Raw genomic sequence first — 27,786 nt, forward strand, 5'->3', positions numbered from 1 at the left:
TCTGTGTAAATATTAAATATTATGCTTTGTCCCTGAGAAACCATTCTTCCTGTTTCAGGGTAACCACAGCTCAGCTATGATCGTTACCAGTAGCCAGTGTCTCTTCACTGGTGGCTCAAGGGTCCATTGTGGCCCTTTCTGAGTCCTTATGCAATAAGAAGGGGCACTGTGTTATCTGTTACATGCTCGTCCCTGAAAAAACATGAGTTGGTTGTACCTTTTTGCACTTTTGTGAATCAGAGGATTCAGGGCAGAATAAGGCCCCGTCTGTACTGGGATAAAGGTTTACATCGTGCTGCCTTCCCACAGTTTTTCTGAGTCTTGCTCCTTACTGCTAGAGCTACTGTGGTTGACAGTTCTCCCAAATAGAGATTTTTATTAGATAGGTTCTGGGACTCCAAAAAGGAGTTCACATTAAAATGAAAATGATGTGTGTTTTCTTGAGGTAATGTTACCTCTTCAGTGTGAAGATTCCTGTTATTTTATTTGTACAAATACACATTCAGCTTTTTCTTGGACTTTCTATTAGGCAGAGAGCTTTTTTTTCTGAAGCCTGGTATGTAAATCCTTACTCTTCCCAGACCGGCTGATTCTCATCAGAAACACTGTGAGGCTTTCTCAGGAAAAGCTTGCTGTGTTGGGAAAAGTCCATCCACAGATCAGATGCGGTGGGGACAGGCTATTGAAAGGGTAAGCGTTCGGCCACATTGCAGCTGGTTTCCTTCACCTTGCCAAGAAGTCTTGGAATACCTTGGGCCCTGTCTGCCTGCTGTGAATCAGCTGCAAAAATGACAAGGATTCTCCCTCAATGAGAGCGCGCTGCATGAACAAACGTCCACTAGGAAGAATGAGTCAGCAGTGCAGACACATGACATGATTGTTAGGGAAACAGTGCTAAGGCCATTTGCCCTGTTCTCCAGGCTCCTGGTCTAACTTCCATCAAACCAGGTAAAGGACCTGACATAGATGGCAGTGGGGTTTGGCCAGCTGTGTTACAGGTGTCTTAGTTTGCCATGGGCAGAAGTTTTTAGAAGAAAGATTGGGATGAGTAAAATGCCACAGTGCCTGTCCCTGCCGTGACTGTCCCCTGTGCTCTCTGTCCCAGGCCTCACAAGCTCATACTTGCTGCCTTCCAGATTCATGGCAAAAGAGCTAATTCTTTTTAAATGAAAACCATATCATAAAGGGCTGGATCTGTCATGCAGCTGAATAAACCACAGCTTTCCGCGCTGCTATTCACCATAGGCGTTCATGTGTTCTCACTCCCTGTTGTTGACTTCTTGGCTGTTCAATGAGTAGATAACCATATAAAATGTCTGGTTACTTCATTATTGGAGAGTGACATAAACTTGGTTATGAAAACAAGAGTCCAGTAGTCATGGCTCCCTTTAAGTGTTCCCTCTCCTGATAAAAGAAAAAATCCAATAGCTAAGAACCCAACTTGAACCTCCTTGTCCTAGATAGTTCAGTAAAATACTTTAAGCAGGGTTACCTTCTCTCCGACCTCTCCCCAAAGTACCTCCTGGCAACTTAAAAAATAACCAAGATATTTTAAATCACTGTGTTTACATGTTTGAAAAGTGCAAGGTGAAAAAGCCTGTTTTCTATTAAGCCAACAGTGCCAGTGACCGCTGTTTTTGTAAGAAGGTTACACAAGCTGCTTCAGTGCCTCCTCCCCAGCTCCAGCTCACTCCAGAGTGTTTCCCTAGCGGTTGTTAGTTTGCCCTCCATCCAAGTCTCACTTGGACTCCTTTCTGACCCCTCTGGCTCTCTTGCTTCTCTTTGGTTGCTTTGCAGATGCATCACCTTCCGAGGTCACTCACTTTAAGTTTATTGTCCTTGTTTTGCACTGCAGCTGCTATTCCAGGTTTAATGAGCAACCCCATTTCACTTCTGCCTGTGTTATGCTTTTATTCTCAACTGGTTGGAAGCCTCATAACTTGCAAGATATCGGCATTTTATATTGAAATGTTAAACATGCTGAACCAGTTCAGAAGTAGGCATTTTTCCAGTGATGCAGTTTCAATTTCAAACGTTAATAAAAATTCCTAACATTGAACTCTATTTGGGACTGGATGGCTCACAGGCTTGATTATGTGATACACTGTCTCCCACCTCTAAGTTGCTGGTTCGAATCCAGCCCAAGTCAGTAGCTGCTGAGAACTGTTGACGTACGTTCTCTGCGGAGTGACCTATATCGATTGGAGTTTAATGGCCATACTTAATGTTCTCAGCAGGCAGCCATGCACCCTGTGTAACCTCCTTGCATACCAGCATCTTCCTCTCGTCAGAGACTGGAGGGACCATCCCTTCTCAGCCATTCCTGATGAGGAAGTGGGAAGGGGGAGGAATTTTGCCCCTCAGTTGTGTCCTTCATGCAGGTAATGGGGTGGTTTTGGTGTGCACGATGCCTCCAAATAGAGGGCTCTCCGTGTGGCACAGTGATCCTGCCCACACTCAAGATGCCAGGGCGGATAGATTGTGCCTCCGTTCACGCTCCATATGTTGTCTAGTCTGCCATTTATTTGCATTTATATTGCTCCAGTGGGATTTAGACAGAAAGCTGATGCTTAAATCTGACTTGGTTAATGCCAGGTTATCCCTGGGCGAGCCATGGCGAGCTGGCTCATAGGCAATGACCGTGAATGTTAACACCTTAGTAGCACCGCTGAGATCACTGTCTTCTTCTGGGCCAGGCCCTATTTGGGGCGTTGCTGTAGCAGACCCTTCCTTGTAGTCTACGTTGGTGTGCAGGGCAAGAGGCTCCAAGGAAGCAGCTTGCTTTTGCATGGTTGCTGTAGTTTGTGACTTGATCCTTACGGACCACAAAGGCTCTGCCATTGGCTTTCTATCTACGGAAGTGAAAGAGGAGATACACATATGTCCTCATGTCTTGTTTGCATTTCTTTGTTGTCTTTTGCAGAAATGGCAATTTTGAGGTTAGTGCCCATGGTGTTGGGAGCAATTTAGTGTCATGCAGCGAGTGGTGGGATGAGCAGCTACGGGTTGGAGCTGGGCAGCCTTGCTAGTCTGACCGCTGCTCGTGCCTACAGCGAAGCAGCATCAGGCTCACCCTGAATTATGTGCAGGCGAATGGAAAAGCTTGGCTTGCAGAGAGACTGCGGAGAAGATCTTATTAGCAGCCAACTGAAGTGCCTATTTGAAACAGAAGGATTGTAAAAGTTCATGGTGATTTCCACTTCTGCGGGTGTTTTTTTTCAAGGCTTCTCTTCCTCATAGTTCTTCACTTGCCACCTTCTTTCTTCCTGATGAAGAGCCCTTCTCTTGCTCCTGATGAAGTTTTTCACCAAACTTCTCTCTTTTCTCCCACTTCACAATCTCCCCCCTGCAGTGGGGAGTGTGCGGTGACAGTCCTGGGGATTTCTCGAGTAGGTCATTACCGGCTGCAAAGCTGCAGCTGTTGAAAAAATTCAAAGCATCTCGTAAATCAGTTTCCTTGGCATTATCCTTAAATTCAGATCGGGGGCTTTCAATAGGAGACTGATTGAGAGTCCTAGCAGTCCTGATGAATATTTGTATACATGACCTTAACTTGGAGGTACAACGCACTGTGCGTTGAAGGCAGAAGGAAGCTTTTCCATGGGCTTTGGTGGGCTTTGGCTCAAGCTTGGAAAGAATAACAGGAAACACTGGAAAATGGAGCAAGGGTAAACAGAGCAGTTTAGTTACATTAACTGTCTCGAGGAGAAGCTTCGCTAATGAGCGAAGCAAACAAAGCAAGTGCATTTATTTGGTACTGCTGTGGGAAAGCAAACAGCTGTAAATTGCATGTAGCTTAAAAGGGATCCCCAAGAAGTTGGATGGCTGAGGCCCAGAGTGCAGTTCTGGCGTCCTGGTCCAGTCCGGTTACTGTGCAGGCTCTGGCTGAGAGCAGTGTCCTGGAAAGCAGCTCAGGCTCCAGAGAGGCCAGGGCTTTGAGACATTGCATACTACTCTTTATTCATTGCAGCGCTCCATGAAAGAGTTGTTCCGTGAAGAAGAGCATCAGAGATTGGTTGTTGTTGCCTCCCTGTGACTGCAGATGAGATGAGCCTTGCTGTGGCTGTGGTCAGTCAGTGAGCTTGTTTCTGCCCTCTCGTATATGGAGCAACAAGGAGACTGCTGCAGTCTGTCCTGTGCCGCCCCAGAGTCCTTACCTGATAACCCCTGTATTAGAAGAGAAGCTGGCGTTTGAATCTTGTTGTGCTCACTGAATAAACAGAGAGTAAAAGAAAAGGACCATCTGACAGCCCAGGTGGTTCTTCCTGCTGTTGCAGTCTTGTCTTCAGGAGGAGCCTGTGCCCAGGGTGCAGTTAATAACTGCAGTGCTAACAGCACAAGGCAAGATGAGGTTGTGCTCCTCTGTAATAGCTGCGGTGGCCCTGCGGTGTCACAGGTGACATACGGCACGTGTTTGCTGCTGCACAGGTCCGCAGGGTAGGGTAGAGCTGTTCCAACCTTCCTGCTTCTAATCTAAGAGCTATACTTACCAGCTGTTATTCCAAGGCCTGCTCATGTAAGAGTAGAGCTCCTTCCCGTGGCAGGGTATTTCAAGGGACTGCTTAACTGCTTCTAATTCCATGTGAAATCTGAATTGCAGGTAAGAATAGAGGATTACAAAGAAAATGTTAAGTACTGAATTGGTGCTTACACTGCTGTTCAGTGCAAATGCATAATGTTGTGCCCGATTTACTTCCAGTAAGAAGAGAGGGGGGATTACTCATTAGCAAAGAGAACCAGCGTGGCGTTACATTTACTACGTGTTTAGGAAAAAAAACGTTCTCTTTGATGTGGCTGCGGACCCTTGAACTTAGCAAAGAATTTGTTAGCGTGCTTGGATATGCCTTAGTCCTGCAGGTCATTTAATCCTTTCCTCAAGCGAGTCATTGTAAGGTAAAGTAGATGGGAACGGTTCTGCACTGCCAATTAAAGCAGCTCCAGAGGTGTTACCAGCTTCGTTCTGCTAGAAACCCATCTCCGAAGGGCCCGCGGAGGTTGCCTGGGTGCCTTGAGGGCAGATCCAAGCTAATATAAATCGGCAGAGCTCTTCTGGCTTCTTTACTACTTCATGCAAATAGCTCAGGCACAATTACTCTAGGCTTACAGCTTTTTAAAGGATTCCTGTTCACAAATCAGGAATTATTCGAAAAGTTGTATGTTTCCACACATGGAAATGTTGAAAGAATTTCAGAAATGAGTACATAACCTGTGAATAAGTAAGTAACTCTTGAGATGTGGGTTTTATCTCAATCTCTACAGAGCTTCTGATCTGTCTCAAACACCCCTGTAGAATTGAAGCTGAGTGATGAATTTTAGCCTCAATGATTCTCCCAGGCAGATGTCTTGCATGAGGTCACATTTAAAATAAAGCTAAGGACAGGAAGGTACCAATTGGTAACTGTTGGCCATGATTTTTTGCCAACCAAAAAAACCCCCACTTTCAACAAGTGTAACAAAGAGTAAATTTAAAAAGCTAATTAGAAAGCTAAGACGCTTCTTATTTAGGGAACTCTATGTGAAATGCTAATGTTTTGTGGGGAAAAAAAATCAAGAAGCCAAAAACACATTGGAAAGTCGAGAAGATGTCCTATTTTCACTTTTTTTATCTGGTGGGAAATGAGGTTTCTGAGATACTGGCTGCGAGGCCACTGAGGAAGGGGTCAGCACCTGAGCCTGTCCAGTGCCAAGGCACAAGAGCCCCCATATCTGCCAGTAGCCTAAATGCCTTGACTCAAAGGGGCTTCCAGGGTCTCAGCTCTGTGGCTGCACATGGCAGGCGGGTTGGATTCTGATAGAAAACTGAATGGGATTGCTACAGCCCTGCGAGTTTGCTAGATTCTCTGACAGACAAGAGTTCCCTCTGGCAGATTTAGAGCAAGCTCTACCTGCCTTGCTATGCAGTCCTTAGCTCTTCCTTTCCTAACTTTTTAGGAATATGAACTCTAGATGGGATTATTTGCATTGGAGGAGTCCTGCTGGAACTTTCTTCATAGCAAGTGAAGAGTTTTCTCTGTGTATAGAAGCAACATGGGTAAAATATTTGGAGTGAAATCCAGGTTCCATTGAAGTTAATGGCAAAGCTCCCATTCACTTCAGCAGAGCAAGAATTTCACTCTTTTCTGTTTTGAAGTCAGAGTTACTAATAGACTGTTAAATTATTCCTGCATGCATCAAACAAAATATGTTTCATGTTAATGTTTTTCCTGCCTTCAAAACCCACAAAGGTTTAAAAACAAGAATAACTATGAACTTCTTAGTCTAAAACTTAGGTTAAATGTAGTTTTGCTAGAAATAACAATGTCCCTGGAGATAAACCTAAAATAATAGACACCACCACTTAATCTTCACTTTAAGCTAAAAATGGCCTAAATGCTGGTTTAAACTAAGCCATAATTATCAAGCTGCTGAAGCAGGTTTTGGTTCATTGCAACTGGAAATATATGTTGTGTTTAGGGTTTGAATAGCTGAGTCCCAAAACTGGAGAGAAGTGAAGCCAGGAGTGTAGTCAGAAAGCATCCAGGAGCCCCTGATTTGCAGAGAAACTGTGTGTATTAAACAGTCCAACACCATTTTTAAAGGGACTGCTCTTGGCTTGCTCAGCCCAGCCAGCTGGAGACTTAGAGAGCTGCTGTTTAATCCAAGCTTTTAGGTTTTGTAGCCATCTTCGACCCAGTGGTGACAGCAGTTGTTTTGCTTGAAAGTGATGCTGGCTGAATGAGACACCTTTTATTTGAGAGCCACTTTCCATTTCATGCCGGAATCAAAGGAAGGTTGTTAACCCTTCAAAATGTTGTTATTCCCTGTGTTTTTTTTTTTTTTTTTTTTTTTTAATGATAGCAGAATGGAAACTCCGGGGCTCTCTTGTGCTTGAAGCAGGTAAACTTGGGTGTATCATTTATCCCTTCCTTGTCACCATAGGGGCTGTGCAAAAAGACTTAACCTTCAGCAGAGAAGTCTCACTGTGCTGTAGCATCCACAGAGAAAAAGAGGTTCCTTTTAAGAGCAATTTGTACTAACAGCCCAAAAGTAGAAATTCCACAAATGAGTCCTCAGCAGGACTGGTGGATGGAGGTTAAATTGGAGTGATATTTTTCTACTTTTGAATCCTTTTTGATATTTTCACTGAACAGTCTGTATTTATACTACACGGTGCTGTTTGTTTAGATGGCTTGTTTAGCTGGATAGGCCACATGCGCTTCTTGCTGACCCTGGCACTTGTTTTTTTTGGTGCTTGCAAAAATCAGGACTTGATTCCTTCTCAGCCTCCAAGGTGGGTGTTGCTGTTACAGTGTCACAGGATAATTTAGGTTGGAAGGACCGTTGGAGGTCACCTGATCCAAATGACCTGCTTGAAGAAGGGCCAACTTCAAAGCTAGATCTGAGATTGTCAGTACTACAGATGTGGACAAATCCTTCGATTTTTCTAGCACTGCCTTTGATATTCTAGCACGTATTCTTCAGCTACCTACATTGCTTCTGCAAGTTCACTTTTCATGAACCCTCAATTGATTACATTGCCTGATAGGAGAAGTCCATATGAAGCACAGAGGCTTCATGTATTTCATAGAAATATCTGTAATTCTATGTTGAATGTTCATTCACAATTTCTACATCAGATATGCTTACGAGCTCTTCTGTTTTGATAACAGAAGTAGTAGCCTTGGCTGTTCTCACAATACTTCAGAAAGTCTGTGCTGATATTTTTCTCAGCTTCTTGAAGCAAAATATTAATTACCATTGCAGATGGGGAATATATATATCTAAAAATAAAGTGAATACTAAAACCTAAACTATGCAACTAAGACAACAGAGAAGTTCAAAGGAAGTGTAATTTGTTCATGGACCAGGTGCTTAGAGCAGCAAGTGAATGATTCTGTATTATCTGTGCAGCCTATTTTGTTAACTGCTGAGATATGAATGTCATTGCTAAATGCAAAGGAAACGAGAAACCCACATGATGACTTGTCTTGTCTTATTTTATTTTAATCAAACAGCATGGGAATGAGCCATGATGATGATCATCTATCCTGCGCGGGGAGGTCTCATATTATGTCTGGAGAATGGGTGAAGGGCAGGAACCCCAGTGACCTTTCCTGGTCTTCATGCAGCCGAGATGACCTTGAAAACTTCCTAAAGTAAGGATTGTGCTGAGTACCGAAAAACCCAGGCAAGAATCTTAGATGCTATTTGCAAGTGAAAGTCTTAAGTAATTTGGCTAAGAAAACCCTGTGTGCGCATGTGTCATTAGGATGTGCAAGCCTGAATCTGTCTACTTTACAGCAGCCCCTTTGAAACTGAGGTTTGTAGAGGGGCGGAAGAATTAACGTGTAGCTGTCAAGATACTGATAGCTTCTTAAAAACAATCCCTGTGCACCTTCATTTGACAAATAAATATTCTCCCTGTTTGCAGTGACAGGAGTCCGTGTGTAGGAGCCTTTAAAAATCATCTCCATTGTAAGATGATGCTACCTTTGTGCTATGCTATAGCAATATTTTTTATTTTATATAAACTTTATTTTGCTGGGAGTTAATTCCATGTGTTTCTCACTCCTCAGTGCTGGTCTTAAACAATTCTATAAACTGTATTCCCACTGCATCCATATTTCAGTTCATGCCCTTCAACAATTCAAGAAGGATTTCAGTCCCACTGGTTATTTATGCTCAGGTGCTTTAGCAAGCACTAGAATTGTCTGAACTCTGTATTTGTGGTCTTAGACCTACAGAGCAACTCTGACAGTGTCTGGCACAGTTACCAGTGCTTCTGTTGCTAGAAATGGGTTCAGCATTTCCAGCAGCGGAGATTAGAGGTGGGGAATGATGGAAGGAAAATAGGGAAGAAAATGGGGAATTAACGTGACAGTACTGGCACAAAGTTGAAATAGAAGTTGTGTCTGAACTCATTCTGATCCCAGTGTGACAGAGGGGAGATGTCACAGCGATGCTGCAGTTTGTAAAAGGTTTTTGTAAAGACGTAAGGAAAATCTTTCCTTTGTGTCTGTAATGGATAAGAAAAGAAACTAAGGGCTTAAAATTCAGCCAGGAGGATTGAGATGAGACATGAGAGAAGGCTTTCTAGCTATTGTAAAGCTGGTGAAGAAATTGGGATAGATTGCTTGGGGGCAAAATAGAGTCTCCATCAGATTTTTAGGAGTAGGTTACACAAATGTTTACCCAGAGTGATGTGAATGTAGTTGATTCTGCCTTGGGGCCTGGGATGATGGTGGAGGGGTGAGTTCCCAAGGACCTTTCTATCCATAACTTTCAGCAGTTCAGAGGGGTCGCAGAAAGGTACTGTGAAAATCACCGGTTTTACGCAGTGTCAGCTTCTCTACAGCAGTGATCTAACACTCCAGTTCAAAGGTGCTTTCCCTTAAAGGCACGTTTAATTCTTGCCCTCTGCAGGTCCAAGGTCAGCACGTGTTTGCTGGTAACAGACCCGCGGAGCCAGTACGCGGTGCGGCTCCCTCACAAGCTGCCGGGAATGCACTACAGTGCGGATGAACAGTGCCAGATCCTCTTCGGGACCAACGCTACGTTCTGCAAGAATATGGAGGTAGGAACGCGTCGGGGGCACCTGGGAATGAGCTAGGAGATGAAAGTAAAGCTGTCAAGTGTTTGGGAAGAGAAGGGGTTTGTACCTTCCTCAAAACTAGGTAGGAGGATTTTCTACCTGGTTAGTACTGCTGCTGTGAACTCAGTAGGTCACTCCCACTGACCTTCACGTCAGCAGCACATATTCCTGCTGTCCCTCTCCTGCCCCATATTGATGGTGTTCGTCTCCAGGACGAACCTTTCCTGTTTACAGTCAGTCTCAGTTCAGGCACAGTTCCCTCTGGACACTGCTGTGGCAAAGTACTCGCTGGAGATGGTGTTCCTGGTAGTTCAGCTGAGGTGAAGATCTCTTCTCCCAAGATCTCCTCCTTGCTTCAGGCACTCCTGAGTCACACTCAGCTAAATGACTGTCTGCACTTCTCAGCAGACAGCACTTCCAGGATGTTACAGGCTTGTTAGGAGATGACCTGAACTCTTTGCCAAGGAAATACTAATGACTCTTTCCTTAATTGGGCCACTTGGAGATTTGTGCAGAATTGAGTCCCTTCCTGTGTGTCTTCCGAGTAATGTGATGATTAGTCAATAGGTTGGGTGCTAACCACTTGTACCACGTACTTTGGCAAATGTAAACTCTCATTTTTAGTGTCTCTATAATTAGGTAGCATTTGAGACTAGGCTGTTCAACTTGTCTTCTGAAATTTTGATACCTAAATGCTTTCTAAAATCTAATGCATAATTAGATATCATTGTATTCTGACCAGAGCTTGTCTGTGTCATGCTTTAAATAGGGATTGGAGAAAGGCTCACTTCCACTGACCACTGGGAGTTATCCAGAAGAAAGATATGAAGTGCCACCAATTGGTGGTACTCTGTCCTCAATAGACCAGGCAGAGAATAGTCAGGTTGTTGGCAGTCCTTAAATAAGCATTTCTATTTTGCAGTTTGAACCCTAGTTCCGTTCTAAGGAATCTTGGGATATTCAGTCTATTAAAACAAAATACTAATCACTGATAGCTGAGGTTTCTAAGTGCCAAATGACTAAAACTGTTGAACACATGCAATCCTGGGAACATGCTCTTAATTTCACATTGCTGTTTTATTTAGTTTGGATTTGGAAGCTAACGAAGTAAAACATGAAAACAAGAAGAAAAGAATGTATTTTCCAGACCCATGAAGAAAATGCAGATGACCAGGTGTTACAGAGTGTTAGAATACAGGTCTGTAAAGAACCCAGGGTCTACCCAGGAAGGTTCAGGCTCTTTCGTCTGTGCAGGTGTCATCCTGCTTACCCAGCTTTGGAATAGATACTGCATTTTCCTGTTGGAATAAAGAACTTTCCATTCCTGGATAGGCCAGTGCCTAGTGAAGATGTCAGCTCACGGGTAGGTGGTCAGCATTTCTCACGCAGAAATGGCATGTCCAGTAGTACAGTCCGGGGTTGCTTCAGAGAGCAGTTGCCGGCCAGGATACCAAAGCAACAGGCACTGTTCTCTTCTGTTAGATACAGATAGCAGGTGTCTGGGCCTCCCAGAAGTTTTCACCATTCTTTGACATCTTCAAGGGAAACTCTGTTCTTTCCCTCCATCACTCCCTCAGTATTTCCCAAAGGAAAAGATATTTTGGAAGGTCTTTAGAATCCTTTCTATTGAGAAGCTTTGTAGACTTCAACAGACTAAAAACAATTTGCCAGCACTTATTTAAGTCTGCTTAAGAGTTAATAGTCACATCGTGAAGTCTGTATATCAGTAATGTCACATGCCATTGATCTAGGTTAATATCTGTCTCCAGTTATGCTACTCTGAAATGGAGGTTGAAGGCAATGAAAGTAAATTTTTTTTACAGAAAATGATAAGCTTTGATTTTTCAACCTTTAAAGTTTTGGTTCTTTTCACCTTTGTATTTCTTGTGCCTCATCTGCAGAATGCTTGTATTGTAAGTCTCAAAGCTGTCTACAAAAATATGAACCAAAAAAAAAATTGGCACAAGTCATTGGCATTAACTGTAGAAATTATTGGCAGATAGAGCTGTCTCCTCTTTTAGCCAATGGTAATGTGGTATTTTTAATTCAATAAAGTATTAAAAAAATCCAAATGCAAAAGTAATAAACATTTGACAATAAATATTTGTTACAAAAAGGAAATCAACTTCAGGAAATTAGCCTGCTCAGTCTTCTTAACGATTACATTTGTCCTCTGTCTACTTTTTTATTTAATAACAGAGCTATGTTACAACATTTCACTGGAGATAGTTGAGCTCCATAACCTTATCAGGCAAACTAGAGGTCCTGTGTTCAAAAATGGCAAACAATCTGATGGTGGAGCAAATGTTAAAGATTAGAGGAATCCAAGATTGCACCTTCTTTAAGAAGCTGCAGCAACCTTCAGTGCAGTATGATGTTCCCTTAAGGGTGTCAAGGCACTGATTTTTAAAGGAATATAAACTTCTTTGACAGAAACTTCAGATACTCTGGTCATGAATGGCAGTATTTATTCCTCTTACTAGGTAATTAAGCCATGAATATTCCGTTTTATCTGGATGCTTCAGATTAAATATTGCAGATTGTTCTTCCATGTTTGTTTTTAATGAAAACTCAGATTCAGTAGTATAAAATAATAACCTTTAGAATTGTAATAGGTTTGCTCAGTTTTGTAGTTGTCCTGCATATTTCTTTTCAATTTGTTTAGACCCTGTCTCTGCAGTTTAATATACTAAAATTAAACAAATAAACATATCTTTTTAATTATTTCTATGATAATCAGCTTAGCCATAGCCTGTTGTTGCTCTAATCGGTGACCTCTGAGATGTGTAATTTGGGATCTGATTCTACAAGCTCTTAACAGTGTGTGTCACCTTTTTGGAGAGCTGTAGAACCAGGATTTTAGGCTGGAAGCTTGTCAGGCAAAGAGCAATCAACTTTCATTTATTGAAAATCCCCAAGTTATATTATGATATTTTACAAATAATAAATGGCAAGATTACCAAGATTACCTAAGACTGCTTGAGAGAATACAAATGCATTTTGGTTCATGCTCTGCTAATAGTTTTGTTGGTTTAAGATAAATCCAGTGGCAGGGTTTAGATTAAATATAAGTGAATATTAGATGGGTGAATCCTTGCTCACTGTCAAGAAAATAAATGTTTGCATGGCTCCGTGGAAGAATTCAGGACTAGTTTTGATCTGAGGAATAAAACAAGACAATAGAAGTTGGATAGTTTTCAAGTGAGATGATTTCACATCTAGTAATGAGTATCCTGGGACTGTTCAATACTGACCATCTGACTTGCATAGTTTTCTCCTGTAATTTGCAAATGGCTTGCAAGTATTTTCACATGGTGCTTTTCGTTATTCTTTCCCCTTGCAAATGTTGCGTTCTCTGGTTAACAACGGTGGTTATCCAGCAGGACACACAAATGCCCCTCTGCCATTCCAGACCTGCCGCCTGTTCTCGGGTGGGAGGCTGCACAGCAGGGCCCCGAGGTCACCTTGTGTAGCAGGGTGCCACGCTCGGTGACAGGGGAGTTTTTGGCCTCGCAAGGGCTCAGCACAGACGTGCTTGTCCCGTGGGAGGCTTCCCTTTGGAGGAAGCTGCTTTTAACAGAAACTGAATAGATGATTGTGTTGTTCTCAAGTCCTGGGCAAAGTCATACTGTGTTTGCAGGAGAAGCTGAATGGAAATGTAGCTTTGAAACTGCAGAGCCCTCCCTCCCAGTGCGTTATCAGTGTCCCCCAAACACAAAGGCCTTTGAGGACTCTGGTCCGTGTGAGCCCCAACACACTGGCCCGTGCAAATGGCTGGAAACTCAACCTGTCTGACCCCTGTTCTTTAGATCCACGCTGCGCTGTGAATCAGGCATTGTGAATTCACTTCACCCCATGCAAGAGGAAGCAGAGCCTCTACCAGCACCTGAGGAAGGTCTCTGCAGAGGGGAGGCTTTAACTCTTTGCTCTCCTCTCTATTTAGCTGTGCTCTCTGTGGAAGGAGGAACACAAACCGCTTATCCCCGAGTTCCCTCACAGAGCAGATAGGATGCTTCTCCATCAGAAACACATCAGATGTGTTTTTCACAACCTCATGTGAAAATATGCTCTGTGTTTAGTCGGAACTGGGTTTATTTTTCAGACTGGCATGCCTATAAACAGAGGCTTTTGCACTGAAATTATATTTTATGGAAAAAATGTGATTTCTATCTCTTGTATCCAATGTTTGGCTTTTTGTTTTATATGCCTTTTGGCTTATTTATTATTAACACATTTTTGCGGGTTTTTACATAACCATTATCTTTCAGTATTGTTTTGAGTCAAAACCGGGCTCAGGCAAAAATGGCATGTGGAAAGAAATTAGTATTGCTACAAAGAGATGTTTTTGCTGAAAAAGGGACACTGTCAACTCAGATGTAATTGAGAATGTGGGTTTTGAAATGACACTGTATTTTGAGAAAATTTAGGACATTTAGAATTAGCCTCACCCTTTTTTTTTTTTTTTTCTTAAATAGAAGTTGTCTTTAAACAAACACACATCTCCCCCAGGAGCCACAAGCCACAAGGCAGTAGCACAGAACAGGAGGGCAAAGCTGAGCATTAGCCAAAAGAGACTGCCTAGACTTCTGGGTTGAAATGGAAAAGGATTGAAAAAAAGGAAAGCAAAGGAAGAGCAAAAGTTTTAACAATCAAGTGAATTTTATGTGTTTCTTCAGTTTTCGTAGTTCATGATATGATGAGGAATAATATTAAGCAGTTGTGGGTCTCTGTGGTCTTAAGCTCGCAAAGAGCCTCGTGGAATGGGCTCTTGGACTCGGTGCATGGGAATGAATGAGCCTCTGTCTGATTGCAATAGGTTTTTCTTTGCAAAGTCATTTGCAAGATTGAGACAATGATAGCAAGCCCTGTTATTAAGTAATGTAGAAAATATTTTCAAGAACATGATATTTAGATTGTGAACTATTTATCCTGAAAATAAGAGGTCTAATTGTCATTTTCTTGTCGTTGTATGACAAGGGACTTTGTCTACATAGTTTTCCACGGAACACACGCACACTTTAGCTTCTTCATAAATATAATAATAATACATCTGGCAAAGGATGGGTTTGGTTTTGTTGAGACTTGCAGGCTAGAAGCCTGGCAATTCTAAAATAAAAGCGTAAGATTTTCTTTATAAGAAATCAAAGTAACAGTTTACTTAATTGTCATGCTATATTTCATAGTATTCCTAATGTAGTTTGTCAATATTCAGACTATTTTCACTTTGCCTCTTTCATATGAAACTGAAGTGTCCTATTTCACTGCTTCTGTGTGTTGCAAGAAAGACCTTTTTCTCTTTATTTTCAGTGGAAATAGTTTTTATTTAATAGAGGGAGAAAGAAAGAGAGGAACAGAGTTCCTGCCTGGGCAGCACAGCCCAGTTTACAATTATTGGAATGCTTCAGAAATTTTTGTAAGTGTTTCAGTTTGGAAGTTGGTCAAAACACATTCTGGTGCAGTGGTTTAAAAAAAATAAAAAGAGAGCAGGGAACCAAAATAAAATTATGAAAATACAATGTGGAAATTTAAGAGTATAAAAATAATAAACTCTTAAAAATAATACAGTGTGCCTTTTAAGAATCAAGTACTCAAGTTTGGAAATCCTACATTTTCTTATTAGGACACAATGGGAGGGAGAAAGAATTAGTGTAGCCTTGTGATGTGGCATCTCCAGCTGAAGCTTGAACTTAACAAAATTAGCCAAAATACTATTCAGTATCAGCCCGAAAACAGTGTGTAACAAGCTCGAAGGCCATTCAGACCCTCCCATCAGCCTTCTGGGAACTTCCCATCTGTAAAACACTTCAAGAGAGGGAAAAAAAAAAAAAAAAAAAAAAAAGCATAACTCCATAACTCCATCTGAATGCTGCGTATAAGTATCTGTATGTATCTTTACTGTCCCTTTCTTCTCATCTCTCATGTTCAGGAAATCTGTGATTTCATTCCTTTCATTTCCCAGGTTTTGATATTTTTAGTAGACAACGCTTCCTGTTTAAAAAAAAAAAAGAAAAAAAAGAAAAAAAAGAAAAAAACCCCACTCAATACCTTTCTTAGAAATCAGGTGTTAGGGCCTGAGGAGTTAGCTGGGAGTTACTGAGGGAACGTTATTCCTCACTGGAGTTAGTGTTAGGTGCACGTTGCAAGGTGCAAGAGGAGAATTTTAGGCTGTAGGTTCCAAATCGAGTGTTAAATGCGAGTGATGGGCCTTGCCAGCAGCTCTTTGCCTGCCTTCACCATGGACAGATTTCTTCTCCTGAGCTAGAAACCCCCTGGCTGCCCCTGGGTTTTTGCTGACCCAACCTTCCGGGCTGGGAAGATGATGACCTAGTGCTGTAAATAAACTATAGACATCAGTGGGTATTGGTCATTGCCTGAATAATCCAGGATGGCCCTTGTCATTCTTTCATTTGGACGGATGCTTCTGCTCTTGAACCCAGTGCTTGTTTCTTAGATTATCAGCTCTGGGGAGAGATCAGCAGCTGGTTCACACGTGGGTCCCAGCTACCTTGTCTCAGGCAGTGTGCGGGGCTTTTCCAAAAGTGACGTCCAATTTTGTAGAATTTTTAGAGCCTGCTTTTGAGCTCTTTTCACCTGGTTTTCAACAGCAACAAGCTCCAGCTAACAGCATGAGCAGAGAGCAGCACTCACCTCTGTGAGCCGTTGTAGGGTGTCTGTGTTTACACCCCCACATCAAAGGCAACGAGGTAGGAAATGTGGGCCCGGGTTTCCTCACCGTGGTGTGTGCAGAGGCGTGCTGTGAGCCCTCAGGACATTGCGCACACGGTTCGGAGCAAGCTGCGTGTTACTACAGTATTGTGCTTAATTGGTGTTAATTAGGATTCTGCAGAGGGGCATGTTCTGGCTTAGTTAGCTCCATGCGAAGCCAAAACCATAGCAAAATGAGAGATCAGGTGTTTCACTGACAGCCAGTCTATTTATAAGCAGGCCTCTGTGTTATGTGTTCTCTTGTTCCACTTCCTTAGGGGTGTTTACTCTTTGTAAGCCCTTCTTCCTAATCCTTTCATTTTGACAGAAAAATTGGTTTCATGGTGGTTTAGTTCTGCTGCCAGAAGGAAGAAATTGCTCTTTCCAGTGGGCAACAGGCAGCAGGAGCAGGGTTTTATTTATTTATTTATTTTTTATTTTTAAAGTGAGGGAAACAAGAGATCCTGCTTGTGCCCCAGGTGACTTTGAGCAGGACATTTAATCCTTTTCTGTCCTTCATCTTCCCACCTGTAGCAGGAAGAGGCTCGCAGACGGGTGTTTAGGTTACCCTTTCACTGAGGATGGGAGAGCACCTGGCACCGCAAGGGCCCCTTCTCCTATAGGCGCCGTTATAGTATCCGTAATGGGAGGTGTCTCCCGCCTGCCTGGCAGGTCGCTCCAGCTTGGGACCTCTCTGGACTGCTCCCTGTCCACTGTGCAGACAAGGTTTCCAGTTCTGCAGCAGTTGGAGAATCTAGAATTTGTCCCTTGTTAGAGACATTCCAGTTTGATTTGCTTTCCTAATTTTCTGATCGTGTAATTTCAGTAGGATGGGCATTTGAATTTTAAAAAATGAAATTTTCAAGTGGGAGTTGATCCAAAGATGAACTGTTTTCCCCCCAAAGCAGCTTCAGCTAATCAATATTTTTCCAGTGAAAAGTATCTACCAGTGGAAAATCCCAGCTGGCGCTGATGGTTTCCCCTTTGTGGCTGCTGTGGGGAAGACTGTGCAGGCAGAGACCTGCCTTGTAAAAGCTGCTGCTGGATTCACAATTAGCAGCAGTGCAGCCCTTTTGATGCCTTCTTCTGTATCAGTCTGAGCTCTGAACTGCCACTCATATATACAAGCAACTCCTTTCAAGTCCTGCCATTTCTCACTTTGATATTTCCCAGCAAAGTTGGCTATTTAACTATTAAAAAGTCAGTCACTGTGACTGGTTAACCGTGGGACTCTTTAATGGGGGTTTTTGTTTGGGTTTATAGTGTAGCTGAGGAGGATATATGATCTCCTTTGAAATGAGCTATTAACATGATAAAACATCTTGGGAACGTACAATACCAAAGCTGCCGGTTTAATCTTTGCTGGGGTATCTGAACGCTGCATTAAATACGAGGGCCTGCACTAACGAGCATTGGAGCTTTGTAGTGGTATGGCACTAGAACACAGAGCTGAAACACAGTTACCAGATTTTTCTATAACTGTTTCCTGAAATATGCTTTGCATTTAGTATTCGGAATCAGCACAAGGATGCCATAAAAATCCTATGTTTTCCATACCTCACAGACGGGAAGTTTCTGAAAGGTTGGTGTTAGAGAGATGTTTCTCTTTATTTATCTCTGTGTATATCTTTTATATCTATGCATACGCATCCGTATAAATACACGTATACACTTAGCACACTCCTGCAGACCCCTGCTCTCGTGTCTGTGAATCCTGGACCCAGCAGTCCCCATGGGCTGGGCTGAGCCCTGTAGCGGTGCTGGTTCCGACCCACCCTGGCTGAGGTTGGCTCTGCCGGCGCCTTCCCCCAGGCCGTGGCTCCTACCTGGGCACGTTGGCTGTGACTTTATCACCCTCCACATTCTTGTGGGCTATGGAGGAATTCTGGTTGGCAACCAAAATTGTCGAAAGAGACGCTTGATTTTTACGACTTTCTGTTTCCACCGACCCCCTTCTTCCTCCTAGTTTTACATTAAAGCAGAGAATTTAACCCTGAGTAATTTACTTACAGCTTAAGGTCAAGGGGCTCGAAGCTGAAGCTTAACAAATTTTGGCCATGTGGAGGGCACAGATCCTTCACACCGGCGCTCGTTCGCGTCTAGAACTACTTCTCTGAATGAATTCCATTGCATCTTCAGCCAGGAGGTTTTTTCTGACAGAAAGCAGAAGCAAAGGGTTTCCTTCTGGAAACACAGAGCAAAATTTCTGTCTGGGTCATTCAAGAGATCAGGCTCAAAGGCTTCTCATGACATTTAACTTTGAAACTTTGTAGGCATGTTCAGAGAGGGGCCAAAGCCTTGTCAGGCTGCAATCCAGGCTGTCTGCACCCTTCCTCTCGGAAGCTGCATTTTACTTAATCCCCAACCATAGTCTGGAAGTAGGCACTGCTGATACTGCTTAGGAAGATCCCTGCCCGCAAGCGTGGAGTGAGAAGAGAGTCCAGATTGCCAGTTAATTCCTACCTTGGCTTCTCAGTGGGACGTTCCAAGTCACTGTTGGAGTGGCAAAGAAGCCACCAGCATTTACCAAGTGTGACATGTTGATAGGCCGCTGTTAATGCCATCCTGCAGCTGCACGTAGCACCTCCTGCACCGTGGCTAGGGCCTCCTGTGGGTCACAGGTCTGTGACTTGCTTTTAGCACGTTTTAACTGTTCTTCCTTCATTTTTAATTGTTCATATGTGGAATGTTATATAAAGAACAGCCACTGCTTTCAGACCCCAGTGAGTTAACCAGATCTAAGGGTGCTGTAGCTTTGCCTCTCGGAAAGCAGGCGTCCTCTCTGCGCCATTGGACATTTGTGGGAAAACAGCTTTCTCAGTTTGAAAGGCTTACTGCCTAGATGAGTGTTCTTTCTGTAACACTTGAGGTCAACGTAATGGATGTCCTTCCGGATTTGAGTGCTCAGCGGGGAAGAAGTGGTCTTGAGAACGCGGGAGCTGTGGTGCGGAACTATCAATTTTCCAGTTTGCTGTAAAATTTCTCCCTTGCCAAATCCTCTGCCTCTGTGTACCTATCTGTAAAACAGTGTGTGATGTCCTTGTGGCTAATTGGTGCCTAAGTGCTTTCAGAGCTGTGGGTAGACCACTAATTAGTCACAGTCATTCAGTCAAAATGTCAAAAAGCTGGTGTTTTCCCATATGCTCTCTTAGTTGGGGAAAAGGTCTTGATATTCATTGATTTAGGCTTCCCTGGTGTATTTGCTGTTGTTTGGTGGTAGCTTTTTATGTTGTGGTTGCTACAGATGTTACTGAATTGTGCCATCTGCTCTTAGCTTTTCTAGTGTTCTTTTGGTTTAAATAGTGCAAAATCCTCTTTCGAGGGGAAAAAAAAGTGGAAATAAAACAGGATGCAGATACTGCTGTGATAACCGTTTTATTTCGGTATGGTCTACATCCTCGCTCTTGCTATTGGGATTTCTCTCGTCTGCAGCCTCTGCAGTACAACTCTATTTTACGTAGGGTTACCAGCACGCGTGTACACAAAACACACAGGCACCCACTCCCTTACGTTACATCCTGAAAGAACCGTAAGTTTGAAGTGTGTTGACTCAACTATTTAATGAGGTGCAATAAATCTTGACAAGACCAGCTGGCACGAGAGTCAAGCTTCTCATCTTTTTACCATTACAGGGAAACGTGAACAATAGTGGAAAGAAATGTAACTCTTCTCTTTCTTTTTTTGGTCCTCGAAGCTATAGCATTCTATTGAAATCATCCACTTGCATGGAATGCAAAGCACGGTGGATGCTGTGGAAAATGTTAACGATGTAAAGGCCCCTTTTCCTAGCTCTTTTTCTCAGATTCTGAAAACATTATTGATCTGACAGGTCACGCAAGTGTGGTCAGCATTAATAATATCTCTGTAATGTGCAGAGCAGAGCAGAGCTGCGGGGCTGGGTAACGATACCCAGAGCGTAATTCCAGGCTGGGAGCGAGGTGCCTCTTGCTGTCTTTGCCCTCGTGTTCACTGTTGCCCTTCTCTAGCACATTGGATTCTAGCAGCTGCCTCTGCACTAAAACTTGCCGACTTTGCCCCTGCCTGGCTGCCCTCTGCAGCTTGTCCCCAAGCTCCTGCTCTGCTGCGTGACACAGCCATGAAATCCTGTTCCCTTCTGGGGTTTTCCTTAACACCTGCTGTTCCCAAAGGTCGTTTTCAGCTACTGTGGTTACAAAGAGGTTACAGCAGGGTTGAGTGTGTTTTACAGTGCTTAGTTACTTGAGTATCTTTAGAAAAACACAAGTCATTAAGCAGCTCAGACACCCAAGCATGATTCCAAAGCACCCAGCTCGTCCTCCCATATGAGTGTCTTTTAATGGACCAGAATTACCTCTGTGAAAATAAATTTGTTTAAATAACGCACTCTCTGTTCGGGGATTTTTTTTTTTTTTGTCCTGACAATGACATCCATCAATCTCTTTTATATTCCCAGTCCCACCACTTAATGCCATTCTCTCCTTAAAAATAATTGCTCCCAAACCAGCCAGATGCCTCTGGATTCACATGAGAGAGCCTGCTGGAGCTTTGCAATGTACCCCCTAATCGTGGCTGACGTCTCCAGAAGTAGTAACTGCACCTTGTTGCTTTGTGATTGCAGCATTTGATGTGTGCTGGGCTCTGGTGCCTGGTGGAAGGAGATACATCCTGTAAAACCAAGTTGGACCCCCCTCTGGATGGCACTGAATGTGGCGCAGACAAGGTAATCAAATGCTCAGCAGCAGTGAGCTTGTTTTTTTCCAGCGTTGTCTGTGAAATAATGTTTCCAAGATGTTCATATACTCAGTATTTGCCATAAACCCGTATTTTATACCGATTCCATTATATAAACTGCTCAATTAACAGCTGGATTCGGTTAGGTAGTTCTGCTTTTCTATGATGTGTATTCCAGTAGCCTCTGGAGACCTCAGTGGTCAAGTTGTTATGGTCAAGGCAGTGCAGGAAGAGGCTGCTCCTCCCTGGGCCAAGTGCAGGGGCTGAGCAGCCCGTGGGCCACGGCAGGTAGCAGCTCGGTCACGTCTGCTCCTTGCTGCAGGCGCTCTTTCCAGACAGAGATATTTTGGAGTGCAAGCCACAGAAGTGATGTGCCTGGCTGTGTTTGAGATATGGAGTACGGAGAGGATTTAAACTGACATTTTGGGAGTGCAGGAGGATGGAGGAGCAGCAAAAGGCTACTTAAAACACTGTAGAGTTGCTAGAGGTAGCTGAAAACATATTCTCATATTCTCAGCCCTGAGAATGTGCTAAGAATCACACAAGATTCGTTTCCCCAGGATAGTTGATTCATAACTCATTAAGCTACAAAGTAACTGAATCAGTTTAACAAGGGCCAGTCCCCCTGCTCACTAGTCTTGGTTTCTAATACTTATTGTATGGTACATGGTTGCAGAAGGAAGAAAGGGTAAAAAAAAAAATAAAAAGTTGGTGCTGGAGTTGGAGATTAGAGATATTCTCTTTGCCTGCAATGGAAGATAAACTCCCCGGACTCCCCAAAAAATACTGGGCCCTGGAAAGCATGGCAGGGAAATTGAGGAAAAAGGGTTTAAAATATGTGTGTTTCTATCTACAGGAGTCCCAGGGATTCTTTTATAAGACTGTTTTGTAGTGCTTACTGGTTTTTATCCTGAATAGAGCAAAAGAGTGGGCCAAGTTTGCTGCTTGGTCAGGAGCCAGTGCAGCCTATTGGACTCAAAGGTTGCTTGGGACTTTAGCCAAGCTAGGGCCAAAATACCTCAGTGATTTTATGCGCACAGGGAATACTGCTGACAAAGATACTGCTTCATAGTATAAATTCTTGAACTCAGTTTCTACACAGAGTGTAGGTTTGCATCTTAGCACTTACATAATTATCTGTATTATAAAGCAAGGGACTTGGTTTTGTGCCTTTTTTTTTGTGTAAGACTCTCCTCAGGAGTTGGATGAGCGTGACACAAATCTCTACATTCCACCTCCTCCCTTTCTCCTCGTCCCACCTCCATCTCACAGAAATCCTAAATCTCCAAAACCTTACGCATACGCTTGTTGTAATCTCTGAGACATCCTCCCAGCTCTGCCTGGGCAGGACCGTGCAGGACCAGGGCCTCTTTCCAGCCTGTATTAACCCAGTTGTGTTTCAGTGGTGCCGAGCTGGGGAGTGTGTCAGTAAAACTCCCATCCCCGAGCACGTCGATGGAGACTGGAGCGTGTGGAGCCCGTGGAGCATGTGCAGCCGGACCTGCGGCACCGGAGTGCGGTTCAGGCAGCGGAAATGCGACAATCCCCCGTAAGTCTTTGCATCCTGCTGATTGCTTTCTGCATGTGGCACTTGTTGTAGGAGGATGGGGAAGAAATGGGCAGCAGAGCAGTGCGGAGGACATGGGAGACATGGTGTTCACCAGCAGGAAGGGCCAGAGCAGTCTTGGAGCAGAGGGATTTAGGGAGCAGCACAGGTGCTGTGGAAGTGGCTTGATGGGCTAGCACTGGAAGTGGCCCATTTCAATGATGCAAACATAGATTAAATGGAATTAAAGACATGTAGCTTGGCAGAAGAGAGATGCTGTGTTTCCTCTCCAGCAGTTCAGTAAATGCGTAGGGGCTGAGCTGGACCTACAGACCAAACTGAGCTAATACATCTTACACATCAGTTTTGCAGGCAGTGCTGGCTCTGGGCTTGGGAAGTAATAGATTGGCTGACAGCAGCTCTAACAATATGTAGCTGTGTTGGTGAAGGAGCTGCCAACACTGTGCATGGGGTTGTGCTGCATGAGCAGAGGGAAGTGTTCCACACACGGAAGGGTGCAGGTTCCTCTGCTATGGTATCTTTCAGCTCCTGCACAGTGCCTGTAAATAACCCTGTGCTCTCTGCTTGGACTCATCTTTCTGCTGATCCAGGAAAATGCATAAGAGATGTTACCTCCTACGTGGCATCCTTCATTCCTCAGATCATTTGAGGCACACCTAGAACTCCTTTTTTCGTACAGGAGAGCTGAAGAAGTTAGCATGGTATCCATTTAAATGACTTCCCCTATTTGTGTGCACTGTAACTTTTGAGGTGAAGAAAATGCTCACAGTTCTGACAGCTGCAGTCCAAGTTCTGCATCTCTCACTTCATCCATATTTAAGGTTTTCTTCACAAAGCACAAGAATATTTGTTTAACAGAAGCTGAGATTCTGGCTAGCAACACAGTCACTCTAAAGAAGTACCCAGGCAGTGGATGGGCACACACTGGCTGACTGTGTTTATTGCAAAAGGGATGTTTTTGTTTATTCCTCTCCTTAAATAAGGCTGAGCTGAAGCTGCATGTCTGCAATATCTAGGCTTGATTTTTTGCCAGCATCTTTTTTACTGAACAAGTGACTGACCTGGTTTCTTTGCTGTCAACTACAAAAAAAAAAAAAGTCTCTCTCAACCACAGTGCTGACCAAACCTAAATCCATTCACTATCGTTCCTTAAATTACAGGAAATGCTGCCTCCAAGATTGCACACTGATTTTAAAATTCTCTAGTTCATATACATTCCTGGCTGGGGAAACACACGTGATCTTCTTTTGCTTCATATTTCTGGCTTCAGCCCATTTCTTCTGCAGCTGGTTTATTCACTGTCCAAAAATACTGGCTAAGGGATTTATCTTTTATTTTATATATATTTGGTCTTGGGATTTTTTTCTTTACTGGAATATATACTCTTGCCAGCTGACTTTTGAGCCTGTGGGACTATCAGTATTTTTAAACCAGTTGCTTCACTGTTTGATTTGGTTTTTCCTTTCTGTAATTGCTGTCAGTGGTTGCATGTATTGCCTCCAAATGGTTGTAAGGCAGCGTGTTAGCCAGTTCACACGTGCAAATATTGAGTTGTGCTGCCTTATGTTATTGTCTAGGCTTTGGCCTATCCTTATACAGAAGTATTGAAGAGAAAATCACTGGCTTAAACAGAACATCAGAATGAGATCCCCACCCCTTCTATAGTCCCCTCATGATGTGTAAAAGAGTTGGGGTGGTTTAAAGGAGCTTTAGGAACTTCTGTTCCATTAGTGGGTGGATTTTCTTGGCATAAATACAGTGGAAGACGACTGAAGTTGTCTACAAGGAACTATCTCACAGTTGCTGTTTCAGGGGAGTGTCAAGATGGGCTTGAGTTTATAGTGGTTGTTGGAAAGCCCCAGGCAGTGCTAGAGCCCTGGTGTGCAGGCCTTGGCAGCGGGGATTTTTAAAGATTTGTTGGCCCTGCCTTTCCCTCCTCTGTGAGATCTTCTGCAGAATCTTGTAGAGATGTTGCCCAAAGTCTTGGTCTCAGCATGTGGAGTGACAGAAAGGTCCCAGTGACACCGTGCAGATGGAAGCAGGGAAAGCAAGGCCTCCAGGCTGGTGGCAGGTGGTCGTTTGCAGAAGACCAGCGAGTGCGGCTGGCATGGTTTTATTTCATGTCACATGATGAAAGCCCTCAGTATCTTATACAAACATGCTGAGAGGCCTGTAATAGTGAAATACTTGTCAGAAGTCAGTTAAGTAGAAGGAATTTTGCATTCCCTACCGAACTGGAACCAGAGCTGAACATAATCAGCGTGACAGAGCCGTGTCTTGCTGGCTCCTCTGCCTGTCTTGCCTTGCCTGTTGATCTGCTTGTTCCTGAACCCCTTGAATGGGAACTGTCCAGTCTGCTGGTGGCTGATGAGACTCGGGCCATTGGGAGCGCTGATCTGCTACCAGTGAAGCACCATTGTGGCTGAGGTGGGATGGTCTTAACGGCCGTATTATTTTTGTTGGTTAGCTGGATTTGAAACAATTTGCAGATCTGTGAGATGTGGTGGTGTTTCGTGGCTGGTCAGATGTGTGCATCCAGTTCTTTAATCCGGGGAGAAGCTACATCAGGAGGAGGCAGCCGAACAGCCGAAGAGAGGAGCTCGGGCTGACAGGCACCACGTTCCTACAGACCCTGCAGCTGCTCAGGAAGTCTGTCTCCTGAAGGATTTGGCCATGACTGTATTATTACCAATGACCAATATTGCCCATAAAGAGACTTGCTAGCTTCCAGTCCACTGGCAAGCGCACAGAAAAGTCCTTACGTGTTAATGACATTGTAAGATTAAAGCTGAAGTAACTATTGATGAAAATAATGGTCCTGCTGTATGTTGTGTTCCATGGTAATACCCACCTTGCAGAGAGCCCTCTGTGACTAGTTGACTACCTTTGTCTTTTGCTTTCTCACCCACAGGCTTACACACATACACTTACACAGAGGCACTTATGCTCTGTTTCTTTTTTGTGGTAGCCAAAGAGATGCTGCTGGAAGGAAGTTGATGTGTTTATGTGAGTGGAGGGTTCATGTGATTTACATCATGTTTCCAGTCACCCAGACAGAGCATCTGTGTCATCCAGGCTAAAGAAGCAGACACGATTCCCCCAGATTTCTGCGTCATTCTCACGCATCTGCTGCCGCTTACGTGTCCGTGGCGGAGCAGATGTGTCAGCCGTGCAAGCAGGCGTTCGTTCAGGCCCTTCCTCTGGCGACCCTCTCTGATGTTAACAGTGCCATTGGAGATCAGCATTGCCATTTTTAAAAGAACCCCCGTGTTCTAGGATTTATGCAGGTACTGTAAAAATTGGATCGAGGTTGAAATATGGCATGAACCTCCCCTCTGCAGAATCAGATACTTGTGTTGCACTGAATGCAGAACTCACCAGGTTCAGCACAACTAGCAGAGCGGTGTCCGGCCAGCGAGTAAATGAACAGGCAACAGTTCCCAAAACCGATGACACAAGTGAATGATAGACAATCAGGCACATACTTTCTAATTAGCTGAGTGATAAAAGCTGATGTTTACTGCTCTTCTGGGATGGAGGAGAGAAGAAGCCTTTGGAATCAACTTCCATGCTGCTTAAAAGCTGGAATTTGGCTGGAGTTGCTTTTTTTTTTTATGGCCATCTGTTAAATAAAAATAAGACCGTGACTTTATCAGTCTCTGCTGATTACAGCTGGAGAGATGGGTATATGACATGTTCAGAAAAGTATCAGCAAGTGTCTAAAGAAATTGTAATCCGTTAGCAATGGCTGAGTCTTCTGGTGTTTGGCTTTTGTTTGTGGTTTGTTTTTTTTTGTTGTTGTTGTTTTGTTTTTTCCAAAGAAACAAAATACAGGCTATTGTCAGGAGTTTCAGTTTTTCTTCTTCTCTGGGGAGGAATAAGCAAGAAGAAATAGATTGTGCAGATGCTTAATCCTGATGTTGAGTTAGTGGCCTTTCCTGCTTGTTTCAAAGCAAATGTATAAAATGGCTTGGTTGTCATGGGTGGAGGTGATGTGCTGCACAGATCAGGTTTCTGGACACACTACTCAGGGTTGTAGATACTTCTGGGTCGTTTTACTTTTGGACTATTGAAAAAAGAACCGCAGAGGATTTTGCACTGAAGAGCCATATTCCAGGTCTCTGTTTCTGAGAGTGTTTGAGGCAGGGAGCAAAGCAAACAGCTGGAAGGGAAGGGGGACAGACTGCAGGTGGTCTGCTTGTCTCTGCCACAGATGTGATCCTGTGGTGTGATCCTGGTCAGAGCAGCACAACCACAGTGCTCCTAGGCTCTTCATTGAAAATATAGCTGCTTACCTTTGGTGTTTGTGATGCAGCTGCAAATTCACTTGCAAACTGCCCGACAGGGGCAAATACAGCAAGGGTTTGCCTTTATGTATCACGCTTAATGCCCCTTCCAAACCTGACTTAGGCTTCTGAGAAGGTTGATCAATGTTCACAGGTGAATAGCATGTTGTATTGCCTCTTAACCTGCAGCGTGCCTGAAATTTCCTGAGTTGCCTTGGGCAGGGGAATGTAAGCCAAGGTCTGCCTGTGAGTAGCTGTGCTGCTCTTGCTGACCTCTGTTTGTTTGTCTGTCCTAGCCCGGGGCCAGGCGGGAAGAACTGCCGGGGAGCCAGCGTGGAACACACCGTGTGTGAGAACCTGCCCTGCCCTAAGGGCGTTCCGAGCTTCAGGGACCAACAGTGCCAGGCCCATGACAGATACACCAACAAGAAGAAAAGCCTCCTGACAGCTGTCATTATTGATGGTAAGTTTTTCAGCTTCTTCTGCAATTCTGTGCTATTCTTTGACTGCAGCTTCCCAACCCATCTTGATTTAATCTGCAAGACCCCATTTGTCAATGTGAAGGCTACGGTATGTTCCCTGTAGCTAGATCTGAAAGATGAATTACTTGTTCTTGTTGCTGCCCTGCTGTTCTTTTAGCCTTTTTAACAGAGGATACAGAGCTGTCAGTTTTTGAACATCTTTGTGTAGTGCTGGGGTAGTGCATTCACTCACATTGTTAATGCATTCACACTCTGTCCATGCATTTGCAGCGCTACAGAAGACATACATTCCAACAACCAAATACTTTTCTGCCCATAAAACCTCTGAAATCTAGTTCGTGCATCATTTTTGAAGCACTTGTTCAGGTTTGCAGTGCTTTGAACTGCGCATACACAGTGACACATGTATTAATAACTGTACATATACAGTATGCATAGATATATGTATTAATGCCCAGGTCGGGC

General features: G+C 43.7%; 1 protein-coding gene across 1 annotated transcript in view; it reads left to right on the top strand.

Moving 5' to 3' along the window:
* ADAMTS17 (ADAM metallopeptidase with thrombospondin type 1 motif 17) overlaps positions 1-27,786 on the top strand; it is a 166,718-nt gene that overhangs the window by 72,309 nt on the left and 66,623 nt on the right. The window contains exons 8-12 of the mRNA XM_088527984.1: positions 7,995-8,135; positions 9,403-9,553; positions 20,874-20,975; positions 22,390-22,535; positions 27,136-27,302. Of these exons, the coding sequence (XP_088384110.1) occupies positions 7,995-8,135; positions 9,403-9,553; positions 20,874-20,975; positions 22,390-22,535; positions 27,136-27,302 (707 nt within the window). The remainder of the gene's footprint in view (positions 1-7,994; positions 8,136-9,402; positions 9,554-20,873; positions 20,976-22,389; positions 22,536-27,135; positions 27,303-27,786) is intronic.

This window comes from Tinamus guttatus, unplaced genomic scaffold (assembly GCF_059628265.1).
Source record: "Tinamus guttatus ecotype Peru unplaced genomic scaffold, ASM5962826v1 Tinamus_guttatus_pri_ptg000004l, whole genome shotgun sequence".
Classification (NCBI taxonomy): domain Eukaryota; kingdom Metazoa; phylum Chordata; class Aves; order Tinamiformes; family Tinamidae; genus Tinamus; species Tinamus guttatus.